The sequence below is a fragment of the Lycorma delicatula genome, chromosome 7 (assembly GCF_047948215.1).
Source record: "Lycorma delicatula isolate Av1 chromosome 7, ASM4794821v1, whole genome shotgun sequence".
In the NCBI taxonomy this organism is placed as follows: Eukaryota; Metazoa; Arthropoda; class Insecta; order Hemiptera; family Fulgoridae; genus Lycorma; species Lycorma delicatula.
Genome location: NC_134461.1, coordinates 122,767,645 through 122,794,638, shown reverse-complemented (window position 1 = coordinate 122,794,638; position 26,994 = coordinate 122,767,645). Strand labels below are relative to the sequence as shown.

Sequence of the window (26,994 nt, the reverse complement as noted above, 5' to 3'; positions counted from 1 at the left end):
TCTGTTTTGCTATGGAGCATTAACATGAACATTGTATATTTTGAAGCTGCATCCTATTTCACCAGTATAGCAGAACATTTTGTTGTCAGAAAAAAAAAGATGATTTCCCTGAAATTCATAGATTTAACAGCTCTGACTGTATAATTTACTATATTGATCAAGCTATATGCAACTTTTCCAAACCAAGTTTCTAATTTAGAGTTTCTAAAAATAGAGTTAATATTTGTTATATTGATGTAAATCACAAATATATCACTATTGGTGAAAATGGTAATGCTGTATATAATAATAAAGAGACCACATCTTTATACACTTTACAAAGGCCGTTGTTCAAAGGATTTTTTTTTGTAAAATATTACTGAAATGTTTAAAAAAAAGTACAAGAATTTAATGATAAGTAATATAATTTTTGTATTATTTGAAGAGTCAATTGCTTTTTAGATAAACCTATTTTATTGATAAAATTAAAAAAAAACCATTTGTTTTATTTCTAAGTATGAGACTTAGTATTGCATTCTGTAGTACTTGTATGTTTAATAACATATTATTTCAATTAAATTTAATTATTACTACTTACTGTGATGGATGTATTTAGATGGGCTATTATTGTTTATAATCATAACTCAAAGTCGTTGATTGTTTTGTTATCAGTAACATTAATTTTTAATTTAAATTATAACATAGAATGGGTTGTTTCTATTCATTAAATCCAAATTTTCGGTTTCCACAATCAGATGTTGTATTTTATATAAAAAAGTTAAGTGACAGAAGATGTAAATATGGATTTTATAAAAGAAGGTATGTTTAATATTTTTGAATTAATAGAAAAAGAAGGCCTGTTATTGTAGATCAATTTGGTTTAATCGAATTGGTATTATTAATTAGTCATGATATAATGTTTTATAAAAAAATCATCCATAATGGTAAGTTTAAATTTATTATATTTATTTGAGATGAATTGACGATAGGTTTTTTAATTTAAAAAATGTTGTAAAATACCTCTCTTTCTAAGATTATGTGAAATGTGCTTCTAGAGGTTTTTAGAGGAAATAACTCTTTCATTGAAGATACTATGTTTTTACACTTATTTTAGTGGTAAAAAAATTCTAATTTAGGTTTTTGTTTGTTTATTTAATAAGTTATATTTGTTTAATTTTTAAAAGTTAATTTTTCATTAGCCCTCAGTGTCCATATATACTGGTACACTTTGTAGCTTTTTGTGCTATGTATAAAAAAACTTACATTTGTCAATATTTTCTTCAAAACAAACACTAATTATATATGATTTACAAATAATTTTGTAAAAAAATGTTGAATAAAAAATACAAATAAAAAACTGAAATTATTTTTCCCCCTATACTCTTAAAATAAGCACCATCAACTAGTTCCACTACAAGGAAGGAGTGAATGGAATGAAATGGCTTCTCAAAGCGCTTTTCTGTATATTTAGAAATTATTATTTTTTAATTAAACCATATTTTGTCATTCAGGTAAAATGAATTTAATAAGACTGATAAACACTGGTCAAAATGATTTTTGTCTCATGAGTACCATAGGTGTACTTAATGCAATTTTTATCCTGTTTTCAAATATGTATTTGGAATTTCTCCATTACCCACAGCTTTTTTTGTTATTTTAATTTTTTTTAATATTTTAAAACATTTTTTTGCCAATTGTCAAATTAAAGCTCCTAGAGCATTTTAAATATGATGGAACCAAATGAGCTAACTCAAAGGGCAGTGTTGTTACTGTTGTGCAGGTTCATACGTATTTATAGACAGGTACAAATACAATCTAGTGTAGCTCACATTCATCAGAATGATGCTAGTTGTGAGATAATAGTGAACCAGTAAATACGTCATTGTGAGTGCTTTGTGTGTCTGAATTATTGTATATTACATATTTACAACTTTATTTCAAAATGTCGTTAGTTACAAAATGCTTAGAGTTTATTTAAAATCATCCTAACAATTTTTGTTATATATTTGGTGAAGTGACGCTCAAGTCCCAAAGGTGAAATCTTACTCCATTAGTAAAAAAGTGTTAACGAACATTATTTTGGATGTAAATTCGGAGATCAAACTAGGGCCTTGGCCCCACACGTCTGTTGGTTATTGTGCTCTAGGCTTCTCAATGCATGGAAAAATGGCACACGCCACATGCCATTTGATTTGGAGGGAATCCAAAGATCACTTTTCTGACTATTATTTCTGCTTAACAAACATTAAAGGGATTATGTCAAAATCAAAACATACCGTAACTTGCAATCTGCAATGAGAATAGTTCCACACTACGAAGAATTGCCCATACCAAAACCTCCAGAACATATGACATTAGATGAAAAGAGCTCAGAGTCTGATGGAAGTAAGGAAGAAAAAAAAACAGATTCTGGTGATACAAATTTTGAACAGCATGATTTCTCTAAAGCTAGTAGAGAAGCTAGTTATGCAGAAGCTGCACTTCTGCATAATGGCAATAAATTCCTTGTGTGATGGGGAAAAACCAATATCATATTAGAATTCAGGAGAAAAAATACTATCAGAATCACATATTTTTCTTTCTGAGAAAAAAAAGTTATATTTTGTTCCCCAGTGGAATTGTTATTAAAAACGTTATTACGTATAGAATACTTAATTTATTCACCTTTCGTTCATGACATATATTTTTATTTATTTGTGATTAAGAGAAGAGACATGTTTTTAATTTTAATAGGAAATTGTTCAATATTTATTTTAATTATTTATTCATTGTTACGAATCACTTATTGAAACTGTAGTGATCATTATAATATTGTTATGAAGGAAAAAGAAATAAGAATTTACAAAAACGCAAATAAGTTACAGTATTTTAAACTTCTATATATCCTCAGTATAATTATTTATTTATATTTAATTTTATTACACATGTAGAATGAGGTAAGAGTGTTAAGTTAAAAAAATATAAATTCTTTTTTTTTATTTCCTGTTTACAGTTTAAGGAAATCAGTTCAACCAGATCAGGAACTTATGAGGCGAACTGATAATTCTTTAAAAATATGGATTTTAGAAGCAAAAGGAGTACCAAACAAAAAGAGGTTTGTATTTTTAATCTATATTATTATGTTTGTTATGACAAACTAATTCAAATGTTCAGAGTTAAGTTAACTAATCAGGTAAAGGTTAGTTTTTTATTAGATTTTAGGATCCATATTGCTGATATGATTTTGATATCTATATTTTGGTTGTTGTGAGTTATGTAGCATTAAAATAATAAAATTGACTGAAAATAACAGTACAAAATAATTTTCCAAGTCTCTATATTTTAAAGTCTGTGACAAATTAAAAACACAGTGCTAGTAGCAGCTTACTAAACCTTAATTTAGTACTGACGCAAAGTAAAGTATTAGAGACTAAGTAAGTAAGTAAATATTAAAGACAAAGTAAAGTATTAATTACTCATAAGTAAAGATTTAAAGAAGAATTAAAATTTTATTAATTTTTTATTTCTTTAATAGGATTTTTAAGTTAAGGATTTTACTTTTTTATTAACTCTATTTATAAATTATTTATTTGTTACAAATTGTACAGTTAATTATTATTATTAAAAAAATAAGTAAAATATTTGTATTAATATATTAAAATAAAGTAATTTTTGTTATTTTGACAGGTACTTTTGTGAATTATTCCTCGATAAGACATTGTATGCCAGAACATCGATAAAACAAAAAGGTGAACTTTGTTTTTGGGGTGAACATTTTGATTTCCATGACTTGCCTCTTGTAAATGTGATAAATATTAATTTATACAGGGAAGCAGATCGTAAAAAGAAGAGAGAAAAGAATTTACTCGTCGGTAAGAATGATTTTTACCCAAATTCATCTTTTTTATTGTTTATTTTTGGATAAATTAATTTATGGTTTATGACATGTATTATAATTTATTTTTATTGTTTGGTGATCTATTTAGAAAAAAAAAGCAGATTCTAGGAATGTACTAGTATTTGAGAATTGTGAGGATAGGTTTTTTTAATAAGTGGCTACTGTATGTAAGTACTTGTAATTATTCATTAGAAAAAAGGCAGGAAAATTACACTTGATTTTGTTAAATGTTTTTGCCAATTGTAACTAAATAACATTCATGAATTTAGCATACAGGAAAAACTTTTATAACAAAAAGCTATTCAAAATCTTGAACATTATTAGCTGTTTTTGAGTTATTTTTTAACTATTCTAATCCCAACGTTTTCCTTTTTTATCTCCAGTGTAATCTTAGATAAAAAAACATTTATTCTATACTTATTTATTTTTATAAAATTTCAAAAAACTTATGTCTTAGCACTTTTTTTTTAACAAAATGTAAAAAAATAATATGCATTATAAATGTTTTGTAAAAAACGTATTGTGTATAGTACACAATACAATCTATTATATAGTTGTTAGTTCAGTTTTTCTGCTAGATACAGTAAGAAGCGCTTCATTCAAAATAAAAATGTGAGCATATACTTCAAACAAACCAACGCACCATGCTTTTTTGATATGAACGAAACATGGTACACCAGTCTTTTGTGTTATAGTGCAGATCTTCATCATGGTGTGAAAGTACTCTGCTTTTCATTTGGAAGGTTCTGGGTTCAAATCAGGGTTGGCATTTTTCATACTCAAAAATTTATCTTTCATAAAGTAACTTTAATCGGGAATGCAAGTTTGTTGCTTTGAGAAAAATAAATAATATTTATTAGTGTAAACAATAAGCGACAACTTTATATATATGTAACTCTGCTTTTGAAGACTCACAATATCACCAGTAATTTTTTAAATATGTTAAATGTTTAATATTTACATATACAATAGTTTTATGAAAATTGTTTCATGATTAATAAAAATTCCAATCACTGTCATGGTTTATTATATGTATGTGACATATCTGCAAAAACACAAAAGTTGTCATACAAACCAAATCACTTGGGTTGGGACCAGTTCCTGGGTTCCCAGAATGTAAAATTTTACTAAAGGATATTGGTTGAATGATTGTGGTTAGAATAAAAATGGTTTTCGTTATCTTAATTCTTTATATATATTCTGCAATAGTTTTTCTACATCATACAAGAATGCTTTTTCTTAAATATGAAATTATTTTCACAAATAGAACTTGTTGAGCTATAATACTAATAATGCCTTAGTATTGAAGTTAAAAAATTAAGTATGCTTAGTTTGTTATTTCAATTGTACCATGTTTATGAATTGTTTAAGTATGCTTAGTTTATTATTTCAATTGTGCCATGTTTTTGAATTGTCCTTTTATTTTTATTGAATCTTTTTTGACTTTAAATATAGTTACATAAGCTGTACTGATTATAGTCCGTGTATTTTGATTTTGAAATGAGAATCACGTGATATAATTAACTATGTGTTTTTCTAAAAGAAATCCTTTCAAGACCCATATCATCTCTGTACTAATAAATATATATTGTAAATCTTGATCCACCCAAGTCCAGAATTTAGTACAGAAATAAAATACAAACACATATGCAAAGGCATATGGAATCAATTGGGTAATGTGCATGTGTCCAGCCAAATACAATACTGATACTATTTAAGTAAATGAATACTTTATATATTATCTATGAAGTGCTGCTATATATTGCAGCTTTTATAAGCAGATCTCTCCCAAAATTTGTCTGTAGGTTGATCAAGTTGAATCTTTGCTTGTATTTATATGTATAATGTTTTTCTAAAATATCTAAATTTTTATTATTTATATTGCCTTTTTTAATTTCCAGTATTTCTAAACTGGTATTAACATCAAATATAGAATGTGTATTGTTTATATGATGATCTGCAACATTAGAACAGCCCAATTTTTTGTTTTTTTAATGACTAAAATGTTCATAAAATCTGGCTTTAAACAATATATTGGTTTTACCTGTATAAATATCCTCACATCCATGACATTTTATCTTATAAATATCACATAAATTGTATAAATCAGTATTATTGTTTTTTAAATATTTTATTATGTGATTGTTAGTTTTGTATACAGGTTTAAATTTATCCTTAGGTTTAAAATTAACAGGATTTTCAAAGATACATGAACCTGGCATCCCAATGTGACCTTTTATTGATTTTACTTCTGCTCTATCTTATATCGTTTTCAAAATTATCGATAACATCCTTAGGATAAAAATAAATTTGCATTATAGTTATAACATAAAAAGTGGGTATGAATTTGTAAATAAATTAAAAAACTTAACAGTGTGAAAACACTAGGATGGTGAGTTATGATATAAGTAACATATATCCTAGCATACCTGTTGATAAAACAATTCGTATAATAAAAAATAAACTAATAAATAATGACTAAATTTATTGATAACATTATCACTATCATAAGAAATACATGTCAACAAAATTTCTTTGAATTTAATAACAAATGTTACACACAGGAAAATACCTTGCATACGGTATTTCCTTTATCAGTTATTATATCAGAGATATATTAATAAGATTTTGATAGCAAAATTGTATATGTCATTACTCACACACTTAGGGTTTTTATTACGGACTTGTTATGTTGATGTTTTTGTCATTTATGATCCGGTCATAAATAATGAACACCTCATAATTTTGAATAAACTCATTTCATACCATAACAATTTAAAATTTACTTTTGAAATTGATATGAATAGAACAATAAATTTTTTAGATGTTCGTATTGAAATTAATAAAAATAATCAAATTATAACTTCAGTATAAAGAAAACCTGTAGCCAATAAAACAATTGATAGAAAATCAAATCATCCTTGGTCTCACAAAATTAACATATATACAAATACTATTAAAAAAGCCATCCATTATACATAAAATAATAAAGAAAAATTAAACACAAAAATAAATACTATAAAGCAAATTGCAATTAAAAATGGGTATAGTTTTTTGTTAATTGATAATGTTTATAAAAAGCAAGTATCCATTACTTAATAGTACAATAACTTTAAAATCAATACATAATACACAAAAGGTGTTTAATGTCTACTTAAAATATTCATATATTAATAGTATTGTTGAAAATATGACCAAGTTTATGACAAGGATAAATTTAAACCTGCATACAAAACTAACAACTGCATAATGAAATATTTAAAAAAATACAAACACTGATTTATACAGTTTATGTGGTGTTTGTAAGATAAAATGTCATGATTGTGAGGATATTTATATAGATAAACTCAATAGATCATTTAAAGCTAGATTTTATGAACATTTTAGGTATTATAAAAACAAAAATTGGGATTTTCTAATGTTGCGGCTGATCATATAAACAATAAACATTCTATCTCTGATGTACCGGTTTAGAAATATTGAAATTTAAAAATGGCAATATAAACAAGAAAAATTTAGATATTTTAAGAAAATATTATATATATATTTTATATATATAAATATATATAAAAGCAAAGATTCAACTCAGTCAACCTACAGAAAGATTTTGAGGGAGATCTGCTTACAAGCTGCAGTTGATAGCAGCACATCATAGATATGTATAATATTCATTTACTTAAATAGTATCAGTATTGTATTTGGCTGGCCTCTTGCATGTTACCCAATTAATTCCATATGCCTTTGTACACGTATGCGGTTGTATTTTGATCCTTTAATTTTTTACTTTTTAATTTTAATATTTCTACTTCTTTGTACAAAGTAAAGAAAATATTGTGATTGTGAAAAATTTAGATTATCAGATTCCAACAGAAATATCCATTTTTATCATTTTTGAATCCATTTTGACTAGTTTCAGTGTGATGTCTGTATGTATGTATCCCGCATAACTCAAAAACAATTATCTGTAGAATGTTGAAATTTTGGATTTATTACTCTTGTAACATCTAGTTGTGCACCTCCCTTTTTGATTGCAATTGACTGGACAAAAAGTGTCCAAAAAAGCCCAAAATCCAATTTTTTTTGATTTTGGACTTTTTCTTAACTGCAGTAATCAGCCCTCATTGAGAACTTTTCAACAATATATCATAAGTGGTACTTTATATTTATTGGTTCCAGAGTTATAGCCAAATAAAATTTTAATTAATGAAATATTTGGATTCTACAAGGGGAAGACACATCGGTTCGAATTCAACTTGATTTCCTTTCTTCTTTTAAACTTAAATATATTGATTTATTAATAATTAATTACTATCCTCTAATTGTAAAAACATGTGTATATGTAATTTAATAGGCATGCAAGGAGGTCGTGATGTCCACATCAGATTTTTTATATTTAAAAAAATCTTTCTATAACTACGTAGTTATAGAAAGTTTTTTTTATATATAATTGATGATGTAGGATCCCATGAAAGTTCTCTTGTTGAAAAACAACAAAATAAGATAATATATTTCTTAATTTTGTACTTGGGTGTACAAGTTGTTTACATTATATAAATTAACGTTCTGTATACACCCAGAAATTGCCATTTATGTTTGGACTCATCAGTGAAAAGTAAATTATTTTCATCCAGTATATTTATAGAAGCATTTATTAGAAAATTTCTGTGTTTAAATTATTGTTCGATTTAAAAAAAATAAGATTATTGCTTTGATTTTAATCAGTTCATGATAATACTTGTTTCATATTACAAATGTTGAACTTTTTCAATTTTGTTAACTTGAAAGAATTTTTTCTACTAGAAAGTTAGAAGAAATTATATGAAATGGAACAGAACAAGGATAGCAGGAGAGGTAACCTTTGAAAAAAAAAGTAGTAATAAAATTTTTTATGTCCATACATTGCAACGTTCATTATATCTCTGGCATCATAAACTGTTATTCAATTGATGGTACTCTCTCTACGTGATACATTTAACAAAATCTGATTGGTTTGAAATTTCCATCTCTATAGATTCATATGTATACAGGTGATTCCAAATTGCACAGCAATCTCTTGGGAGATGATTCTATAGCCAAAAATAATAAAAAGTTCATATAAACATACATCAGTAAATAGTTTGTTAGTGAGTTTTGGCTCGTGAAACATTTAGCCCTGCTTTCTGCTACCTCTGTGAAGTTAAACTGTATTAAAATTCATAAGGTACAAATGTAGGGATAAATTTTGTGCTTCCTTATAGTTTTTGATCTAAGAAATTGAATAAAGATGGTTCCAGGCTCTTCGTTTTTAGTTTTTAAGAAAAATGAGGTAAAACAGTAGAATAAAATAACTTTGTTAATTTACCAATAAACAGATAAAAATTTATAGTTAACTTTGTAGAGAATTTGATTCTAAGTTCTATTAAAATTAAGCACAAATCTGAGTCTAATATTGGATGCTTGTATATTGAGAATGGCAGAGCCATTCTCAGTATACAATCTTTTCTCATACAGTTTTCTTCAATTTTTCTTATACATTCATTTCTCATGTTATGTATAATTTTATGAAATTTATTTATTTATTGAATCTTTAATTTTGATTTTGCAGGAAGTGTTAGTATACCAGTTCATGAAGTTACATCTCGTTATTTAACAGAGAAATGGTATCCTGTTATAAGTGAAAAAGGTAGTTTAAAAGATCCACCTGCACTTAGAATAAAATGTCGTTTCCAGAAAGTTGATATTTTACCTGTAAAAATTTACCAAGAATTCCTTCAGGTATGATTTAAATTTGTACTAGTTATTTTATATATTCTATGAACTATATGTAAAAGCCAGCAAACTAACCTAATTAGTATATATGTATGAATCTTACTTTAACTCTTATTTGCCTACAATCATTTGGCTGGTTTGATGTACTTTTCCACAGGGGAGCAGAATGTGTCCAAATGCGTGAACGTGGTTCGGGAGAAATTTGGGCTGTCTGGGGAAATTTCAAAGAAATTTTCACCAGTCATGAAAAACAGAAATCACAACGTAAATATCAACTGATGTATTCACATCATTTTTACAATTATTAACTAGAATAATTGATCTTTTAACAAGTTTTGAAAAGAAACATTCATCCTATTTTATATTAGGCGTAATGAGAAGAAAGGTAGTAGTATCATTCCTGGTGAGCAATGACTTATAGACTCAGTTCACAATATGCAAGAGACGCATTACTGATAAGATGCATTGTGATCACCAGTGTGTGCATGCATGAGAGCATCACGTTAACTTTCTACTGCACTATTAGTTTACTTGTTTTTGGGTAGGCAATGGTGTTTCTTTGTTTTTATTAGTTGCCCGTCTGCAAGCGTATTGTTTTCTTTTAATAGTGAAGTAGTTAAGTGAGTTTTAATAGTGTCAAGTGATATACACAATATACAGTATAGTGAGTATAAAATATCATAATTGTACATTAATTAACTATGTCAACATTTAAGAGTAAGCAAGACATAAACTGTGCATTTTGTGACTGGCACGGCAGATGCGATAAACTTGGAAGTCATTTTGTAAATAAACACCCAAGTGAAAAATCAATAATAAAGATCAAGCTAATATTTCTGTACTTTTTAAAACCAAAATCGCGTGACTGTGCTGAAATAAGTAGCAGTGAACCTGTAAATAAACAGATAAAACTGGATGAATCATACACATTGTACAGAATGGACTTATCTTGCGGGCCAAACATTGTTGATATTGGCGATAATGTGTCTTTCTCTAATAGGCCAACTATTTATCCTTATGTTTTGAACAGTTATAAACTATAAGTCAGGCGATATCCGACCTTAATAAAAAAGTTGATGAACTATTAAAACCGAATCAGATTAAAACTATTGAAATAGGCTTATCTGGTTCACTTGTCCAGGCCAACACTCCAGTTCAGATAAATGAAAAATTTTGAAGCAAAAATCAAATTAATTAGGATAAGCAAATCACTTCTAGATCAGCTAATGGTGTGCTTAGCAGAATATATGGGCACAGTACATTGCTTCCCCTGTGTGGAGCATTATAAAACTACTCCCAAGGAGGTAATGGTTCTTAAATCTGGCACTTTTGCTGTTTTCTCTCAACCAAGTGAACACCAATTAATTCAACCGTTCAGAGTGTACAGTTTTGAAATTTCAAAATCCAGTTAATTGACCACTTAAAATCACCTGCTCATAAATGGTGTATTGACTTTTCTGAAGCAACTCAGAAAAGAAATGTAATTTTGCAAAAGAACACAAAAAGGTGGGTCTGAGGATTGCTAGAGCAGCTTAAAGTGCTATTAGAGAAGGTAAGGGTGGGAAATATTTTGAAAGATTATTAAATCTAAATGTATTAAATTATTTTGATATTGATGAGCTTAATCAAGGAATTTTACAGAGAATTCAGAAAAAACATATTTTTTACCATGAAAGCAAAGATTTTGGATATTTTGGTTACTAAAAATCCTGTAACAAACTGTTTGCCTTTAGTATCTGTCACTACTGATAAAATAACCAAACTTCACCGTACATATCAGATTACATGTCTAACCACATTAGTAGATGGTGTTCAGATTTGTATTATTTTTTATATATCATCATGTGGCACTTCACACAAGGGTGTGATGTTCTTGTTCAGAAACTCAAATATGCTATCGAGAATTTTATTATTAAAATAAAAGAACAGTTAAATGGCATGGCTTTTGATGGACAATATTTTGATCTAGGTGTAGATAAAAACTGGCCCTGCTTTGTGAATGGGTCGACCGTGACTTTTTCTTCCCTATGCGGGACTTAGCACATGGATTAAAATATTTTTAAAATGACATTTGCAGACACACTTTTTCTTGGTCAAGCTCTCAGTCAACAGTCAACCTCAAACAGTAGGAAATGTAATGAAAAATTACACTGGGGAATTGACTATGAGGAATTAATTACATTAGTAGATGAACTAGAAGTGAGTTTTTTAAATTCTAAATCATTCCAACAAACCCGTTTTGTTCAAATGAATTGAGAGTTTACAGAACATTTCAAAGAGATTTCAAATTATTTTTCATTACTTTGCAAAAAAAGCGAACAAAATGTATCCAAAAAGGCAAAAACACAAGCTGAAAAGTATTCATTAAAGCTAATAACATTTTCTAAACCTGAATTCATTTACCAGCTACTTGTGACAATTGATATTTTAGAATTAGTGATTAAATTTACTTGCACCACACAAAATGTAAACATATGTATCTGGACAGTTTTTGATTATTACGCTTCAATGAAAAACACAGTGAAGAAAATGGAAATTGAAATGAAAAGTGCAAAATTAAGTGAGGAAAATTTTCCATCTCTTTTTAAGGAGCTTGGAAGCTTAAATAATAATGTTTACAAGAATTTTTACTACCTGATGAAGATCTAGAGTGATCAAGCCGTTCAAAAACTCAGAAACAGTTTCAAGATGCAGAAGAAATTTATTCAAATGAAAAAACCTTCATAAGACTTAGAAAAAACTAGAAAACCTTTGTATGGCATTATCAAATCGACTTAAAATGAAAATCAGTGAGCCTCCTATTTTATAAAATATAAGACAATGTTTTAGTAGCAAGTTCCTAAGAATAGCAAAAGAATCAGGTGCAAATACACTTTACTCTTTAGCAATTTTAATGAATTGGATCAATAAAAATTGATGATGTAACTATGATTTTAAAGTTCTTTTTTTACAACTAAAAATGATTAAGAGCAGTCTTGCCAACTTACATTTTTTAAAAATACTTGATTCTTCAAATGAGGCCAAAAACCTTTAATTGAGCAAGACAACAGTGAACAAAGAACTATTTACCAACACTGAAGTTTGTGCTGAAATCTCAGAAACAATTTTCCTCCTTGAAAACTGCTTAAAAATCTCTAGTGAGGCTGATTGTGAATCTGTTGGAGCAGTCACTGGCAACCATCTGCACAACCAAAATGAAAAATTTGACACTATTTCAAGAAGTATTCATTTCATAGAATGGTCCTCCCATTCATCATGTATCACACCTTTTAAAGATATCTTTGGACAGACACTTGAATGGTGGAAAATACCATTTTATGAAATTTTCCTCAAACAATTGTATAAAAATATTCAAAACATCAAAAGTCATTGACAGTCTCCACAAAAATAAAGGAAAAAGGAAAGCTGCCTTTTCTTAATGACTTGAACTGATAATCATTAGTGCACTCATTACAGGTAATTGTCTTTATGAAGTATTATTAATTTTGTCATAATATTAAAACAATTTTTCATTATCATATCTTTAACAAAATAGTTAAACAATCCTACAGACATCGAATTGGCAGATTTTTTATTAGCTGTATAATATTTATGTATGTTCTAAAAATAAAAGGATAAATTTCAGCACCTGAGAGGTAAATGATGGTAACTTCATCAGATTTCCAATGGGTTTATGACTGTTTACCTCTCAGGTACAAATTGTATTCTAATAATTAGCTTAGTAAGTAAGTAATTCTTTTCTTCATGTCTCTTAGATTAAGCCTATCACATTTATTTTATTTTGGTGCCCTCTTCAGCGATCATCTTCTCTTGAAGCCATCACAATACAGCCAATATTAAACTATTGTGTTTGTTGAGTTGTAATTAATAAAGTATTTCTCGTTCATAAGATTATTCTTTGAATGAATTAAGTGCCTGCAACCCATGTATTTTATTACTTCTCTTTTTATAACACATCTCATTCAATAAAATTTGTTAGTAAAACGTAATAAATCCTCGCCTTTATTTTGGGGAAATTCTGACCGAAAAAACTGTGTTTGGGAAAATTTCAGGGGTCTGAACATTTTCTGCTCCCCTGCTTTTCCATACCTTTCTTATCAATTAGTCTCATCATACCTTTACATTCTACTTCCTCAGTTATGTGTATCATATATTGTAATTTACATTCCTTTTTTTTATCTTTACACTTTTGCTTTTATCCCCATTTCTTTCTAGAACCAGATTCACCAATCCTGGGATTCTGGAATATATGGCCAATCAATTTTTATGTACAAGCTGTGCCAATAACTCCTGTCTTTTCCAATTTGTGTTAAAACCAATTGATTTCATATTCTTATCAACCCATATAACTTTCAACATCTTTTGTTAACACCAAGTCTCAAAAGTTTCCCTCTTTTTTCATTTCTCTGTTGGTATTATTCCATAAAGCAATACTCTGTGTTAAAATATTTTTGGCAGTTTGTTTGTAATTCCTAAATCTATGCTTGACCATCAGATTTCTTTCCAGAATAGATGGTCGTTTTTAGTGTAAGTTTCCTTTAATGATTTCTTTACATCGTCTATCATTTGTAATTTTACTGTGTAAATAACTATGTAAATAAAACAGTTTTTACTACTGGTACTTAATGTTTTTCAGATTTAGTATTTATGCACTACTAGTCTGGTGACTTCTTGCTGCTTATGATGTTCTGTTGTGGTACATTATTCCCTCCACTGTGTATATTAGCAGTACCAATGCTATTTCAAATACCTGAGGTTGAACTATTGTGGATGTATATGTTCTTGTTTTCTAAACCCAAGTAATATCTTCCTACGTTACATTTCAGTTCCCTTCTTTACTCTTATTTTTAAATAATCTGGTTTGAGAAATTATACACATGATTTTTGCATGTAGACTGGGTTATTTTAGTCTTAAAATGAATGTGTTCATAAATAAAGGTAATGTTTTCATTTTCATAATGTTTTATTAATGAAAAAAGTTGATAAATTATTGAGAACTTATTTTAAAAAGTTTCCCTCTGAAAATTTTAATTTTTTCACAATTTATCTGTTGGATTCTAATGAAATATATAGTAATTTTATAATGTTATTTAAAAGTTATAAAAAGAATTTTCTTTGTTTTACAGTACCTGAAAACAGATTACAAATCAATATGTGAAGTGTTAGAACCAGTGATTGGCGTTAAGGCAAAAGAAGATATTGCCACAGCTTTAGTGCATGTTATGCAGAGAGAAGGTCTTGCCAAAGAATTCCTTGCGGATATTGTTATGATGGATATTGAAAGAATTGGTAAGCAGTAATTAGTTACTATAAAATTTTACAAGCCAAAAATTATTATAATTTAAAATTTAAATATTATTTAAAATATAAATATAATTTTGAAATTATAGGTTTTACTGTTAAGGGTATTTTTATGTTTCTGTTAGCACAAATAACATGAAAGTTTTTTTGAAAAATATATGTTTGCATTATTGACATAAGTACATTACTTTTTTTTACTAATATCATCACTTACATGATGATATTATGTATACAACATAATATCATCAACAACTCAACATACAGTTGAGTATAATTAAATTAGTAAGTTACAGCCTAGGAGCAGAATGTAATTTTAAAAAAAATAAAATTTTCAATTTTTTTAAAAAACCGTTTAAAAATCCATTCGTATGTGCATGCCCAAAGACTATTTTACCTTTGAGAAAGAAAGAGATTTAAGTATGTTACATTATTTGCTATCTAGTATTGAGTCTAGAAACTCATTTTACCAAGTTGTAAATCAGTGATATCTTTTTTATAAATTCTTAAACTGTTTACAATTAATACAATAATTCTATTAGCTTTTTACATTTTGTAAAAGTTGTTTGTTTAACATTAAACATGGATACAATACAAGGAAATATTTAATTATAATAATAAATTAAAATATCATAGCAGGTTGTATTCATGTATACTTATGCCCTAAAAACTTACAGGTCTCCTAAAATGACATAAGGAAGGTGTACGTATGAGACCATTAATTAATTTCAAAACTGCCCCAGGTTATATAATTACTAAAATTATTGTTATATTAATTAGATCAAAGATAAATTTAGAATATAACTATAATATAAAAAATGTGTATGAATTAATCAGTAAATTAAGTTAGTTAAAAATGATTAATAATGAAACTAAAATGGTTACTTTGATATAACTAATATGTACCCAAATATACACATTGATTATTCAATCTCAGTAATAGAAAATAAATTAATAAAAGCAGGTGAAGACCAAAAAAGTATAAATAATATTATAACAGTAATTAGAAATATATGTAAGCAGAATTATTTTGAATTTAATGAAATCTGTTATACACGAGAAAATGTTTTACCTATGGGATTTCCCTTAGCTACTATAATGTCAGAAATTTATGTGCAGGAATTTGAAAGTAAAATAGCATATGGCATAAATCACATAAATAAAATTTTATTGTGGGTCAGATATGTGATATTTTTGTTATATATAGAAACGGCTATAAATAATGAACATAAGTAATTTTAAATAAATTAAATTCATATCATAAAACTTTAAAATTTATATATGAAATGGAACATAACAGGAAAATAAATTATTTAGATGTAAATATTAAAATAAATAAAAACAATCAAATAATAACTAGAGTATATAGAAAACCTAAATCGAAGGAAATTATTATAAATAGGAATTCTAATCATCCTGGTCCCAAAAGGTTAACATTTTTAAGAACATGATAAAAAGAGCAATAAAATACATAAAAGATAAATGGGAATTGTATACCAAAATAAATAGTATAAAGAATATAGCTATATAAATGGATATCATGCGTCATTGATTGATAACATATATAAAAAATATAATTCAGAGTTTTTCAATAATACAAATATTACTAGATTACTACCCATAAGTGACAATAAAAATGTTTATGTAAAATACTCATATACAAATAAAGTAATAGAAAACTTAATTGATGTGTATAATGATAGTAAGTATCAACCTCTGCTTATAAACCTGATAATCATATAATAAAACATTTAACATTTTATAATACTGAAAGAGTAAAAAATAATCATGATTTTTCTGGTATTTACAAAATTTAATGCAACAGTTTCGAAAAGATATTTATTGGTAAAATGAATAGATCATTTAAAAATAGAAAGGGGTTTTTCAAATGTTGCTGATCGTTTAACAAATAATAATCATAATATAACTACTTTAGAAGATAATTTTGAAATAGTCAAAAAAGTAAATATTGAAGATGAAAATAGTAATAAAAAATTGGAAATTTTAGAAAAATTGTATATGTACTCTTATATAGATATAAACATGAATTCAGCCTTATAAATCTGTAAACAGAATTTGATGGTGACATTGTTATTAAAATTATTTCAATGGGTATACTAAGATAAGATATGATAAATTAATAGTTATTGTAATGCATTTTTATTGTAGGCTGAACAAATATTTGCTCTAAATTTATTTTAAATGTTTTTAAGGATTTTTTAAAGTTTTTAAATCCATTTTTATTTTAAACAAACGATTTATACAAAATGTAAAATGCTAATAGACTTATTGTGTAAATTGTAAACAGTTTAAGAATTTATAAAAGATATCACTGAGGATTGACTTAGGCCCGAAAGCAAAAGGATGAAGTAAAAAGTTAAAGATAAGAGCTTTTCTCTAATTCTGTGCTTTGCGGAGGCTGAAAGAATTTTATATTGTATATATAGATATTTACATACAGAGGAAAAAAAAGAAGAAATGGACTATAAAAAGTTTAACCTGAATAAATTTATATATATATATATATATATATATATATATATATATATATATAAGTGTCAAAAGCACATTACAATTAGGAAAATCTTGTTATACATTAACTTTATAGTAATATGAACAAGGAAGATCAGTCAGTTTAATTTTACATCTTACCACCAATCAGAATAATAATTTATTTTATATTAAAAGAAAATAAGTTAGAAACATTATTGATTTGTCTTTTATGTTTTTGGCAAAAATATTTAACTTTATTTAAATATTTTTATTTAACAAGAAGTTTTTTAAAAGTCATAATTGGTTTTTATATCTATAGAAAAATATTTTTGTTTCATTTGGTGTACATTTTATAATAAAGGGTTAAAGATTAAATTGTGTGTGAATATGCCTCTAAATATACACAAATTGCATATGTTAATTATCATTGGTGATAAATTGCGGATGAGTGGTTGATTGACAATCGTGAAACATAGTGAAGGATTCTAGCAATCTATACTTTCTCATCGTTACATTATAGAAGAATATGTGCTATTTTTAAAGAAGCTTTCCTTTACAAGGAAGAAATTTGTTGTCTAAACAAAGTAGCACCATAAGCAACAAAAAGAAATTAAACTTTTTACAGGATTAAAAAAAAATTGTATATTAGCAATATTATATTATATAATTACATTTTTCCAAATTTTATTGTATTTATTTTTAAATGAATTATTTGTTTTACTTTACTTGAACTCTCAGGAGTTCAAGCTTATCTGCTGAGAAATGATGACAATAAAAAATGGATGATTATCATCATTTTTAATCTCTCCTAGTTCCAATAACAAGTGAATTAATTATAATTTGAAGCTGTTCTCATTTGCTGATTTGGTAAAAAATAAACGCAAATTTTGAAAATTGAGTCCATAATGCATAATAATTTAATTATAAATAATAATTTATTTATTGATCTTAATTGCACTTAGCCTCACTGTTCCGTTGGAGTTTATGAAGAAGATAAAAAAATTTACTATAAAAAAAAAACTTAAATATTTCTATTAAATTTACTATATTAAAAATTATTTTTCTTTAGTCTGTGTTATTGTTTACTATTGATTGGTCATGGAAAATCATGGTATACAACTTATGTACATTACTTTCTACAGCAGATTGGTATAGCATTGTTATGTTTTATATTACACACACTTTGTGTGTGTCTGTGTGTGCACACGCACTTGCATTACATATATATATAGATTTTTTAAACTTTTTTGTAGAAGATGAAAGGCTAACATTCCGAGGTAATTCATTGGCAACAAAAGCGATGGAGGCATATTTGAAATTGACTGGTGAACGATATTTGTATGCTACACTTGGTGAACTTGTTGGAGGTGTGTTAAGTGGACGAGTAGATTGTGAAGTAGACCCGCTTAAAGCTGGTAGTGGTGCTGCCCTTGCCAGGAATCAAGCTAATCTTCGGAGTGCTGTGGAAAAAACATGGGAAAGAATACTTGGGTCAAACAGCCAATTTCCAATGTAAGTAAATTATATGTAGTATAATTTCTCCTATAATGTTGTTTTAAACTTTTTATTTTTCTGCTATAAATACGTTATGAACTTGCTAGTCTGATGGTTTTATTATACCTCTGTTTTATATTTATTTAATATAATATATATATATATATATATATAACTGAAAGATGTGTTGTTATTTTATTTTAAAAAATATTCTAGTTCATTTGGCATTGTTGATATTTCAATTAATTTTTTATTTCTTTTATTTTATAGTGAGTTACGACAGTGTTTTCATATGCTAAAGGAAAGGCTTTCAGCATCGGGTAGACTGGATATTTGTGACAATTTGATCTCTGCTTGTATTTTCCTCAGGTTCCTTTGCCCTGCCATATTATCACCAAGTCTTTTTAACATCACACATGGTACGTTGCAGTTAAATATTTTTATTGTTGTCAGCTGTTTGTGTGAGTTTGTTGTACTTAGTGAGTGCTAGTGAAACTTAATCTTATGTTGTTTTTGTAAATCAGATATTATACTGTAGACCTTATTTATTCAGTGTGTTATTATTTCTAATTTTCATATTCAAAGTATATTCTTCAGCTGGTATTGATTTTTAAGTTGGTATCATCAACTTTTTTGACGCATGGACCATCTTCTGGATGTTCCATCTAGCAATGTCAAAACATCAGATCTAAACAGTAACCTGCAGGAGAATAGAAAGTGAGATCCTCTAAATGTCCTGACTCACCCCCAAGAAAAGTGATGTAGTTTAGATTAATTAAATAATTGATAACACTGGTGACTTCTTCAGAAGTGAAAGTGAGTCCAACATTATATATATTCATGCACATATTCTTTCCTGGCAGACAATAACAATATTGGGTGAAGATATCTCCAGCTGATGGTGGTAGGGATGACTTGCCGCTCTCCAACAGGTACGAGCAGGTCAACGAACCTGCCAAACAATTGATAGACATTAAACCACTCTCAATAGTGTTTGGCATCACAGACATCATAAAACTCTTCAATTTATTAGAATAGGTATTGTCCAAAGACGACTATAATGTTCTCATTATTAATAAGCTACCACAAATCTTCCTGGAAAATATTAGTAGATACAAAAAGGTTATTTGGATGATGCAGGAGTATAACCTCATAGGGCATGCAATCATGAGACGCCATTTTGAATGGTATTAAAATATTTGCACTGCTCGATATCATTAAATATGATAAAGAAGGATTTGAACTCCACGGTCATAAAGTTCAGAACTTGTGAATTCCAACCATTAGATATTGAAGGAACCTCTACCTACTTTCTGTAAACCTGGAACCACAGTACAACAATAAAACTGTTCGGACTGAAATAACTGCCAACAGTTTTGTTAGGTTAGAGACGCCTTGAAAATCTTCTGGGACAGTGTCAGCATTAGGGCCACACCAAAAATAATCGCGTATGACCATATTGGTGCATGAAATGTATGGGTGGGCACAAAACATCAGATGCCAAAACACGGATAGCTTCAAACTTCAATTTGCATTGGATGTTATCAGCTGTTAACCCAGCTAAGTCCAGTAATGTCATATTTACAATGAGGAGGGGGGAATGCCCTCACTTCACCTTGACAATGTTGATATTCCACACTTCTGACAGTGTTTGATATCTGGGTTTACATCTGGTTCTTGGTTGGCATGGGGGAACTTAACATAAGAGAGAAATGAAAGCAACTTAACATTAATAAGTTGTTTTGCTTTTAGGCAGAGGTTTTCAATTCTCTCTGTCCAACAAGGTTTTACTATAAAAGATGTTTTTAAAACAGGTTTGACCTGTGAAATTCAATTTTGGGGCACTGCTAGTAACAGCAATGTTGATGTGGTTCAATGGTTTCTGAGTAAGGTACTAAAGACAATAGTGCAGCTGCTTTGGTTTGTAAGAAATAGTGAGATTCACGGGCATCTGGGTATCCCGTTTGTACCTGAGGAGATTGGGCGTCTAGGTACAAAATACATATCCCGACTGAATTTGCATACTGATCATCTTGCTTTGAATTTATTGGACAATGGAGAGGGTATCAGATGGCTGAAAAGACTCCATGTACTGACCTATATCTTATTCAGTTAGCTTATATAGTTCAAGTAAACAAACTGGACATACGACTGCTCAGGTGGTCAATTCGTAAGCATCTCCTGTAAATCCTGATACATATAAAAGAAACTACACGATGTTATTATTCAGCAACTGTGTGCTATTATATTTTAAATTTAAATAAATTAAAACATTTTATTTGAGTTTTTTAAGAGTTATGAAATTGTCAATTGTCCACAAACAGTAAAATTTCACTAATATGTTAGATTGAATTTCTATGATAATAAACAAATAATAAATTCAATTCAGTTTTCTTCATCTGATTGCGAGAAATCCGGAGTGCTATAATATTAAGAGGTGCAATTGGAGGTTCAGTTTTTTTTTCTATTATATTATTCAATTCCCAATAATTTGGTTCAACAATATTTGTTGCATGTTTTATACAGTTTTCCCATTCCTGTTGGTCTTTTTTATCAATGGCTTTTAAGCATAAAATTTTACATCAGATATTTTAAAAGCAGTATTTTCTTACACTACATAACTTTTGATTTGTCCCCAAGTTAACTCAATCGGGTTTAGTACACAATGATAGGGTGGTAAGTAAAGCATAGTTTTTCCCCTGGATCTCACTAATTCATCAGTTTTATGCACAATAAAATTTAATATGCAAAACCCTTTGCAATAATTGGACCTTAAGTTCATCCTCTTCAAAAATCACTCCTTTTGATGAACCAAGCCACATTTTGATATCATTCTTTTTCCAACAGGAATTCTTTCCTTTTTACGTGAATGATAAGGGATGTTGTCTAGGACAATAACCAAATTATCTTCCAGTGAAGATAACACATCGCTAAACCATTTTTCAATAAATAAAGTTTGTGTACTTTTTTACAAATCGTGTTTTTATTGAAATCAAATTTTTTTTAAGTTGATCTGTTGGGTTTTGTTTTTTAGGAAATCATAATTCATTAGTAGATTCATACTTGCAAATCACATTGTACATTAAAGTAGTGCAAATTCTATTAATGTTAGCAGTTTATTAACGATATCTATAATCAACACTGTTGGATTAGGCTGTAATTTACTTTTGTAAACATTTAAAATGATATGTATCTTTGAATCGGTATCGGACTTCGTGTCAAAATAATAGATTTGCATTCCAGTAAACTTAAAAAAATTGTATTATATTAATTTTAAATAACATTAGAATAAATAAATAAGTAACAGAAACACAAAAATTGAATGTGAGAACAAAAGAGTGGTGGTATGAAAAGATCAAGGGTTTTAATAGAACGTAGAAGACAAAATGTATAAACTTTTGATTACATTGACTACTGCATGAGAAATTAACTATATGGTTACTATATATAAGTAATGATTTAGTGTTGTATATAGTATGACCGTATTGTGAATCAGCACTGATGCAATGGATGTGATTCAGCAGAATCATGACGATCTCACTCACACAAAGGCAACATTGTTTATTCTTCATTCTATAAACTAACTGGATACAGTGTAGGTGATGGATATTGATGATTGAAATGATATGCTCTCTTGGACAGTTTTGGGCTTTTGTAGAGTCTGGTCTTAGTTATCCCATTCTAATTTGTTACTATTATTATTGCTATTGTTATTATTCTAACTTATGGTCTTGTGTATGTCTGTGGTTTGCTTCATTTGAGGTTGTATTTACATTCTATATCATTCTCACCGAACATGACTGAATCACTGAACATGACACAATCAGCCCTACGATGTTTGCATTCTCTAATGAATGGGCATAGACGTTACCTGTGAGGCAGCTGATTGTGGTGAGCTGTGGATCCTAGGAATGAGGAAGATATGTTTCTCAGTTTGAGTCTTCTGATGTGTTTTACAGTTTATCATTATTCATTATTTGTATTATTTATTATTTGTGATAATTGTTTTATTTACTGATTGGACTCTTTTAACATTACTATCTCCAACTTAATTTGTTGTCATTTATTTATATATTATCTTTTGTTACTTTAACTTGTTTAATCTTGAAGAATGTCTTTAGATCCTCTTTCATGCCATAGTGTGTCATACAATTTATTTATGGTTCCAATTGGGGAAAGCAGTTTTAAATAGTTACAAAAAATAAATTATTTACAATCATAACATGAACTATTAATGATTATTTATATAACAGTATTAAACATATTTATTATATTTAAGTCTTAGTAGATTAGTGTGATTCAGAAAAATAATATTTTTCTTTTTATTGATGTGTATCATTGATCAGTTATTTAATTAATTTATTGTAAATCCTTATTATATTTTATTCTGAATTTAATAATCCAAGCCATCAGTTTGTGTAATAATTGAAAATATTGGTGGTTAGTACCATGATGTTACAAGAACAGTTATTGGATTTTTTAACATAACATCACCACTCAACCATCAAACTGAATGGCACAATAGTAGCATTTCTATCTCTTATCCAAACATTTTCAGATTTTGATTTTATCAGCCATCATTTGGAAGCACGGTAAAAATAAATAATGTTAGAATAGTAAAACTAACTATACAGTTGGGTAATTGCTTGAACAAGTGTCTGATAAAGAGAGTTAATAGAATATAAATATAATTATGTTTGTGTTCTTTAAATTTAATGTTACAGAATCACAACTTTTTGAATAATCATGTAATAAAATTTAGAAAAAAAAATAAATAAATAAAAGGGATAGAAAATCTTTTTTAATATTTGATTTTATAATTTTTTAACTATTGTTTTATTGAAAGAATATTTTTTTATTCCAGAATATCCAAATGAAAAAGCTGCAAGAAATTTAACTTTAGTGGCAAAAACATTACAAACATTAGCAAATTTTACAAGATTTCAAGGGAAAGAAAATTTTATGGAATTTATGAATGATTTCTTAGAAAGGGAAGCCCCTGCTATGAAAAACTTCTTACATATGATATCTGTAAGTATTATTTTAATTCAACTTATCTCAAATGATTTTCTTCTTGGGTCTTTAAAAAAAAATTGATTGAATTTTTGACTTGCTAAAATTTACTAATTATGTATGTATAATTCATTAAAAACAAAATATTTTTAAAATAAATGCATAGAAAGAATTTGCAGCACCTTTTTTAGCGGATCAAGAACACCATCATTTTTTTCTTTCTGGTGTTATTAAATTTTCAACTGTATCCTTGATCATAGGCTCTAAAAATGTACTGCTACTGTTAAATTGAGGGACATATCAGGTCGTCCAATATTTCTGATAAAGTAAATATTAATTTCATTTACAACCATTGAATTGAATTAAACTAATCTTGTAACAGTGGGGCTTGGCATTAACATGGAGGAAGCACGCTTGTTACAGGACAACTGATTTTGCTCGGTCTTAGAGGATTGGAAGAGATAGTTTACTTAGTTCTTCCTGTTCGAACAATTTTTCTGAAATACTATTCATTCTAGGATTTCCTATTTCTATAACCTTCTGACTAAGTGAGTAAAAAATACTGTAAAATTTTTGGAATCTTATTTAAAAATTTTCAATTATTAAATGGAAAACTTTGAAACAAATCTATTATCTGTTTTCTACATCAACTTTTCATTACAGGCATTATGATTATAGATTCCTTATTCTCTATAACATCTTCATCAATCATGCATTTTTCTTAAACATTCTCAAACTCATTGTCTGTTTCATCAAAATCATATTCATTATTTTTAATGTATAACTAACTGTATTTTAGTATCAGAGAGATCTGAAATTATTCCATAATAATTCACGTTTTGGAATAACTAAACATGATAAACAAAGTATGCTTGCCAAACTGAAATATATACTCTCTTGAGGGTGCAGAAGGTTACCCAGCCCTGACAGCCTTTTATGTATATATATATTTATTTATTTATGTTATTAGCTCAACCTAAGTACAGAATAAATAAAGTAGGATAACTTACCTTATTCTACTATATATGCAGGAGCGCTTTTGCGATTTACTTGCATCATCAGCTGGATTACATATTCATATATTCAATGCAACTGATGATGCAAGTAAATCGTGAAAGTGCTCCTGCATGTATAGTGGAATAAGGTAAGTTATCCTACTTTATTTATTCTGTATGTTGGTTGATCTAATAAAATAAAATGAAATAAATATATTGTATGTAGTACAGAGATGTATGATTCTTAAAAGAATTGATTTAAAATATATATATATCGTGTTATTTTCTTATAGTATTTATATCTTTATAATTGTTAAGTAAATTTGTTGACAACTGTTCATAGCCCTTATTAGTATAGTAACCATGAACTTATGAATGCACTAAGTAAAGTAAAAGTTAAAATATCTATCTTCTGACATTGACTAAATTTCCCATTGTTCATATAAGTTTACAATACATCATTAATTCATTTTAGTTTGTACTACCATTACTTGTAAATAGATTTACAAGTAAATTTATTTAATTTGTATCATTACACAAGAATGCTAACATAGATCTGTGCTCTATAACTCTAGTGGGAGAGGATAGTAATATTTAACTCTGTGTGTTGGTAAAACATATTTTATTCATTTGTCAGTAAATTTTTTTTTTAATAAAAATGAACTTTCCTTTTGTTTTACTTAATGTTTTTTTTAAAATATCGTAAGTAAAATATAAAAATTAATTCGGATTATTATTATAATATAATTATTTTTAATTAAATTATGTTTACCAAAACAAGCATTATTTTAACGATAAGATTAATTAAAATTTAATGGCATAAGTAGTTAATATGTTTTCAAATTTTTTTCAGAGCGGAGTGTCAAAGGAAAATAGTGTAAACAGTAGCGCAGAATATGATAATTATATTGATTTAGGGAAGCAGCTCAGTATTTTGCATGCTCTTTTATTGGAATGTGTGTCAAAGGTTGTACCAGCAAGATTTTGTGAAGTTGAAGAACTGCACTGTATTTTAGAAAGAGTAAGAATTGTTTTAACTCAGCCTGAAAATAATAGAACTGATATGACAAATTATCAGTCGCTTCAAAGGAATATATTCAGGTAATCTTTTTTCTTCTTTATTATAAGTAGTAATATTTTCTACCCTTAAAAATTCTTGAAGAACAGACACTGGATAGGAAACAAAGTTCCTGGATACGTCTGTAGGGAGAGCTTTACCCCATCAGATCACACAAATATCAAGGATACAATAACTCGATGAAGGAAATTTTACCCACTCGCATAACAAAGATCTAATGGGCATGTAAGTAGAAATCTTCAGAAAATTACTGGAGAGGAAAGAATAAGGAAAAGGGTAGATGATCTACCCATAAAGCTTGTTTGTTCCTAGATGAGACAAACAAATGCTCCACAAAGTGGGTTTGGGGGCCCTGCCTGGTTGTGGGCATTCACTGTCCATACCATCTACATTCCCTTGGAAGATTTGAATGGTTTTACTGATGATTAAATTAGCAAATTATTGATCATTGAAATTTTATAGATCAGCTTAAATATTTATTGCAAAATATTCTCAAAAAATGAAGGCTATGTAGGTGAGACTCAGGCTTCTGTAAAGTAAGTTCTCTGTCTTTCATCTGGGGGTCCCAGGTTTGACTCCTGGTCAGACTTGGCATTTTTCATATGTTGCAAAATTCCATTTCCATTTCCCATGTCAAGCTTCAAAAAACATATGTGCAAAATCATCAGGAAAAAAGAAAATCCTAACCACAGAATTGTATAATCTATTTAAATATTCAAATTAACCATACAAACCATTCAGTGAGATAACCGTCTAAAGAGTGTCTTTTTATGTTAACTCTTTGATAATAGTTTTATTTATAGATGTAACTCAAGTTACAATCTCACTGCATCCATCTCTCCTGCAATCCCATAGTAAAACTGTGGGATTAATGGGCATTAAAGAAAAAATAGATTTAATGCTGGTTTGTAGTTGATTTTATTAAATTTTTTTAAGTAAACATTGTTTTATGTACAGTTTATTAAAAAATCTTATTTTATTGAAACTGATTTACATGAGAAAAATTACGCTTGGTTATT

The 26,994-nt window shown here is 27.9% G+C and overlaps 1 protein-coding gene across 4 annotated transcripts in view; it reads left to right on the top strand.

Annotated features, from left to right (window-relative positions):
• The window catches only part of raskol (Ras GTPase-activating protein raskol), a 666,892-nt gene that overhangs the window by 620,483 nt on the left and 19,415 nt on the right, over positions 1-26,994 (top strand). For all 4 annotated transcript variants that reach the window (XM_075370951.1, XM_075370952.1, XM_075370950.1 and 1 more), the window contains 8 exons: positions 2,972-3,073; positions 3,646-3,830; positions 9,441-9,610; positions 14,731-14,893; positions 18,649-18,907; positions 19,160-19,308; positions 23,754-23,920; positions 25,751-25,998. In XM_075370951.1, coding sequence (XP_075227066.1) covers positions 2,972-3,073; positions 3,646-3,830; positions 9,441-9,610; positions 14,731-14,893; positions 18,649-18,907; positions 19,160-19,308; positions 23,754-23,920; positions 25,751-25,998 — 1,443 coding nt within the window. The remainder of the gene's footprint in view (positions 1-2,971; positions 3,074-3,645; positions 3,831-9,440; positions 9,611-14,730; positions 14,894-18,648; positions 18,908-19,159; positions 19,309-23,753; positions 23,921-25,750; positions 25,999-26,994) is intronic.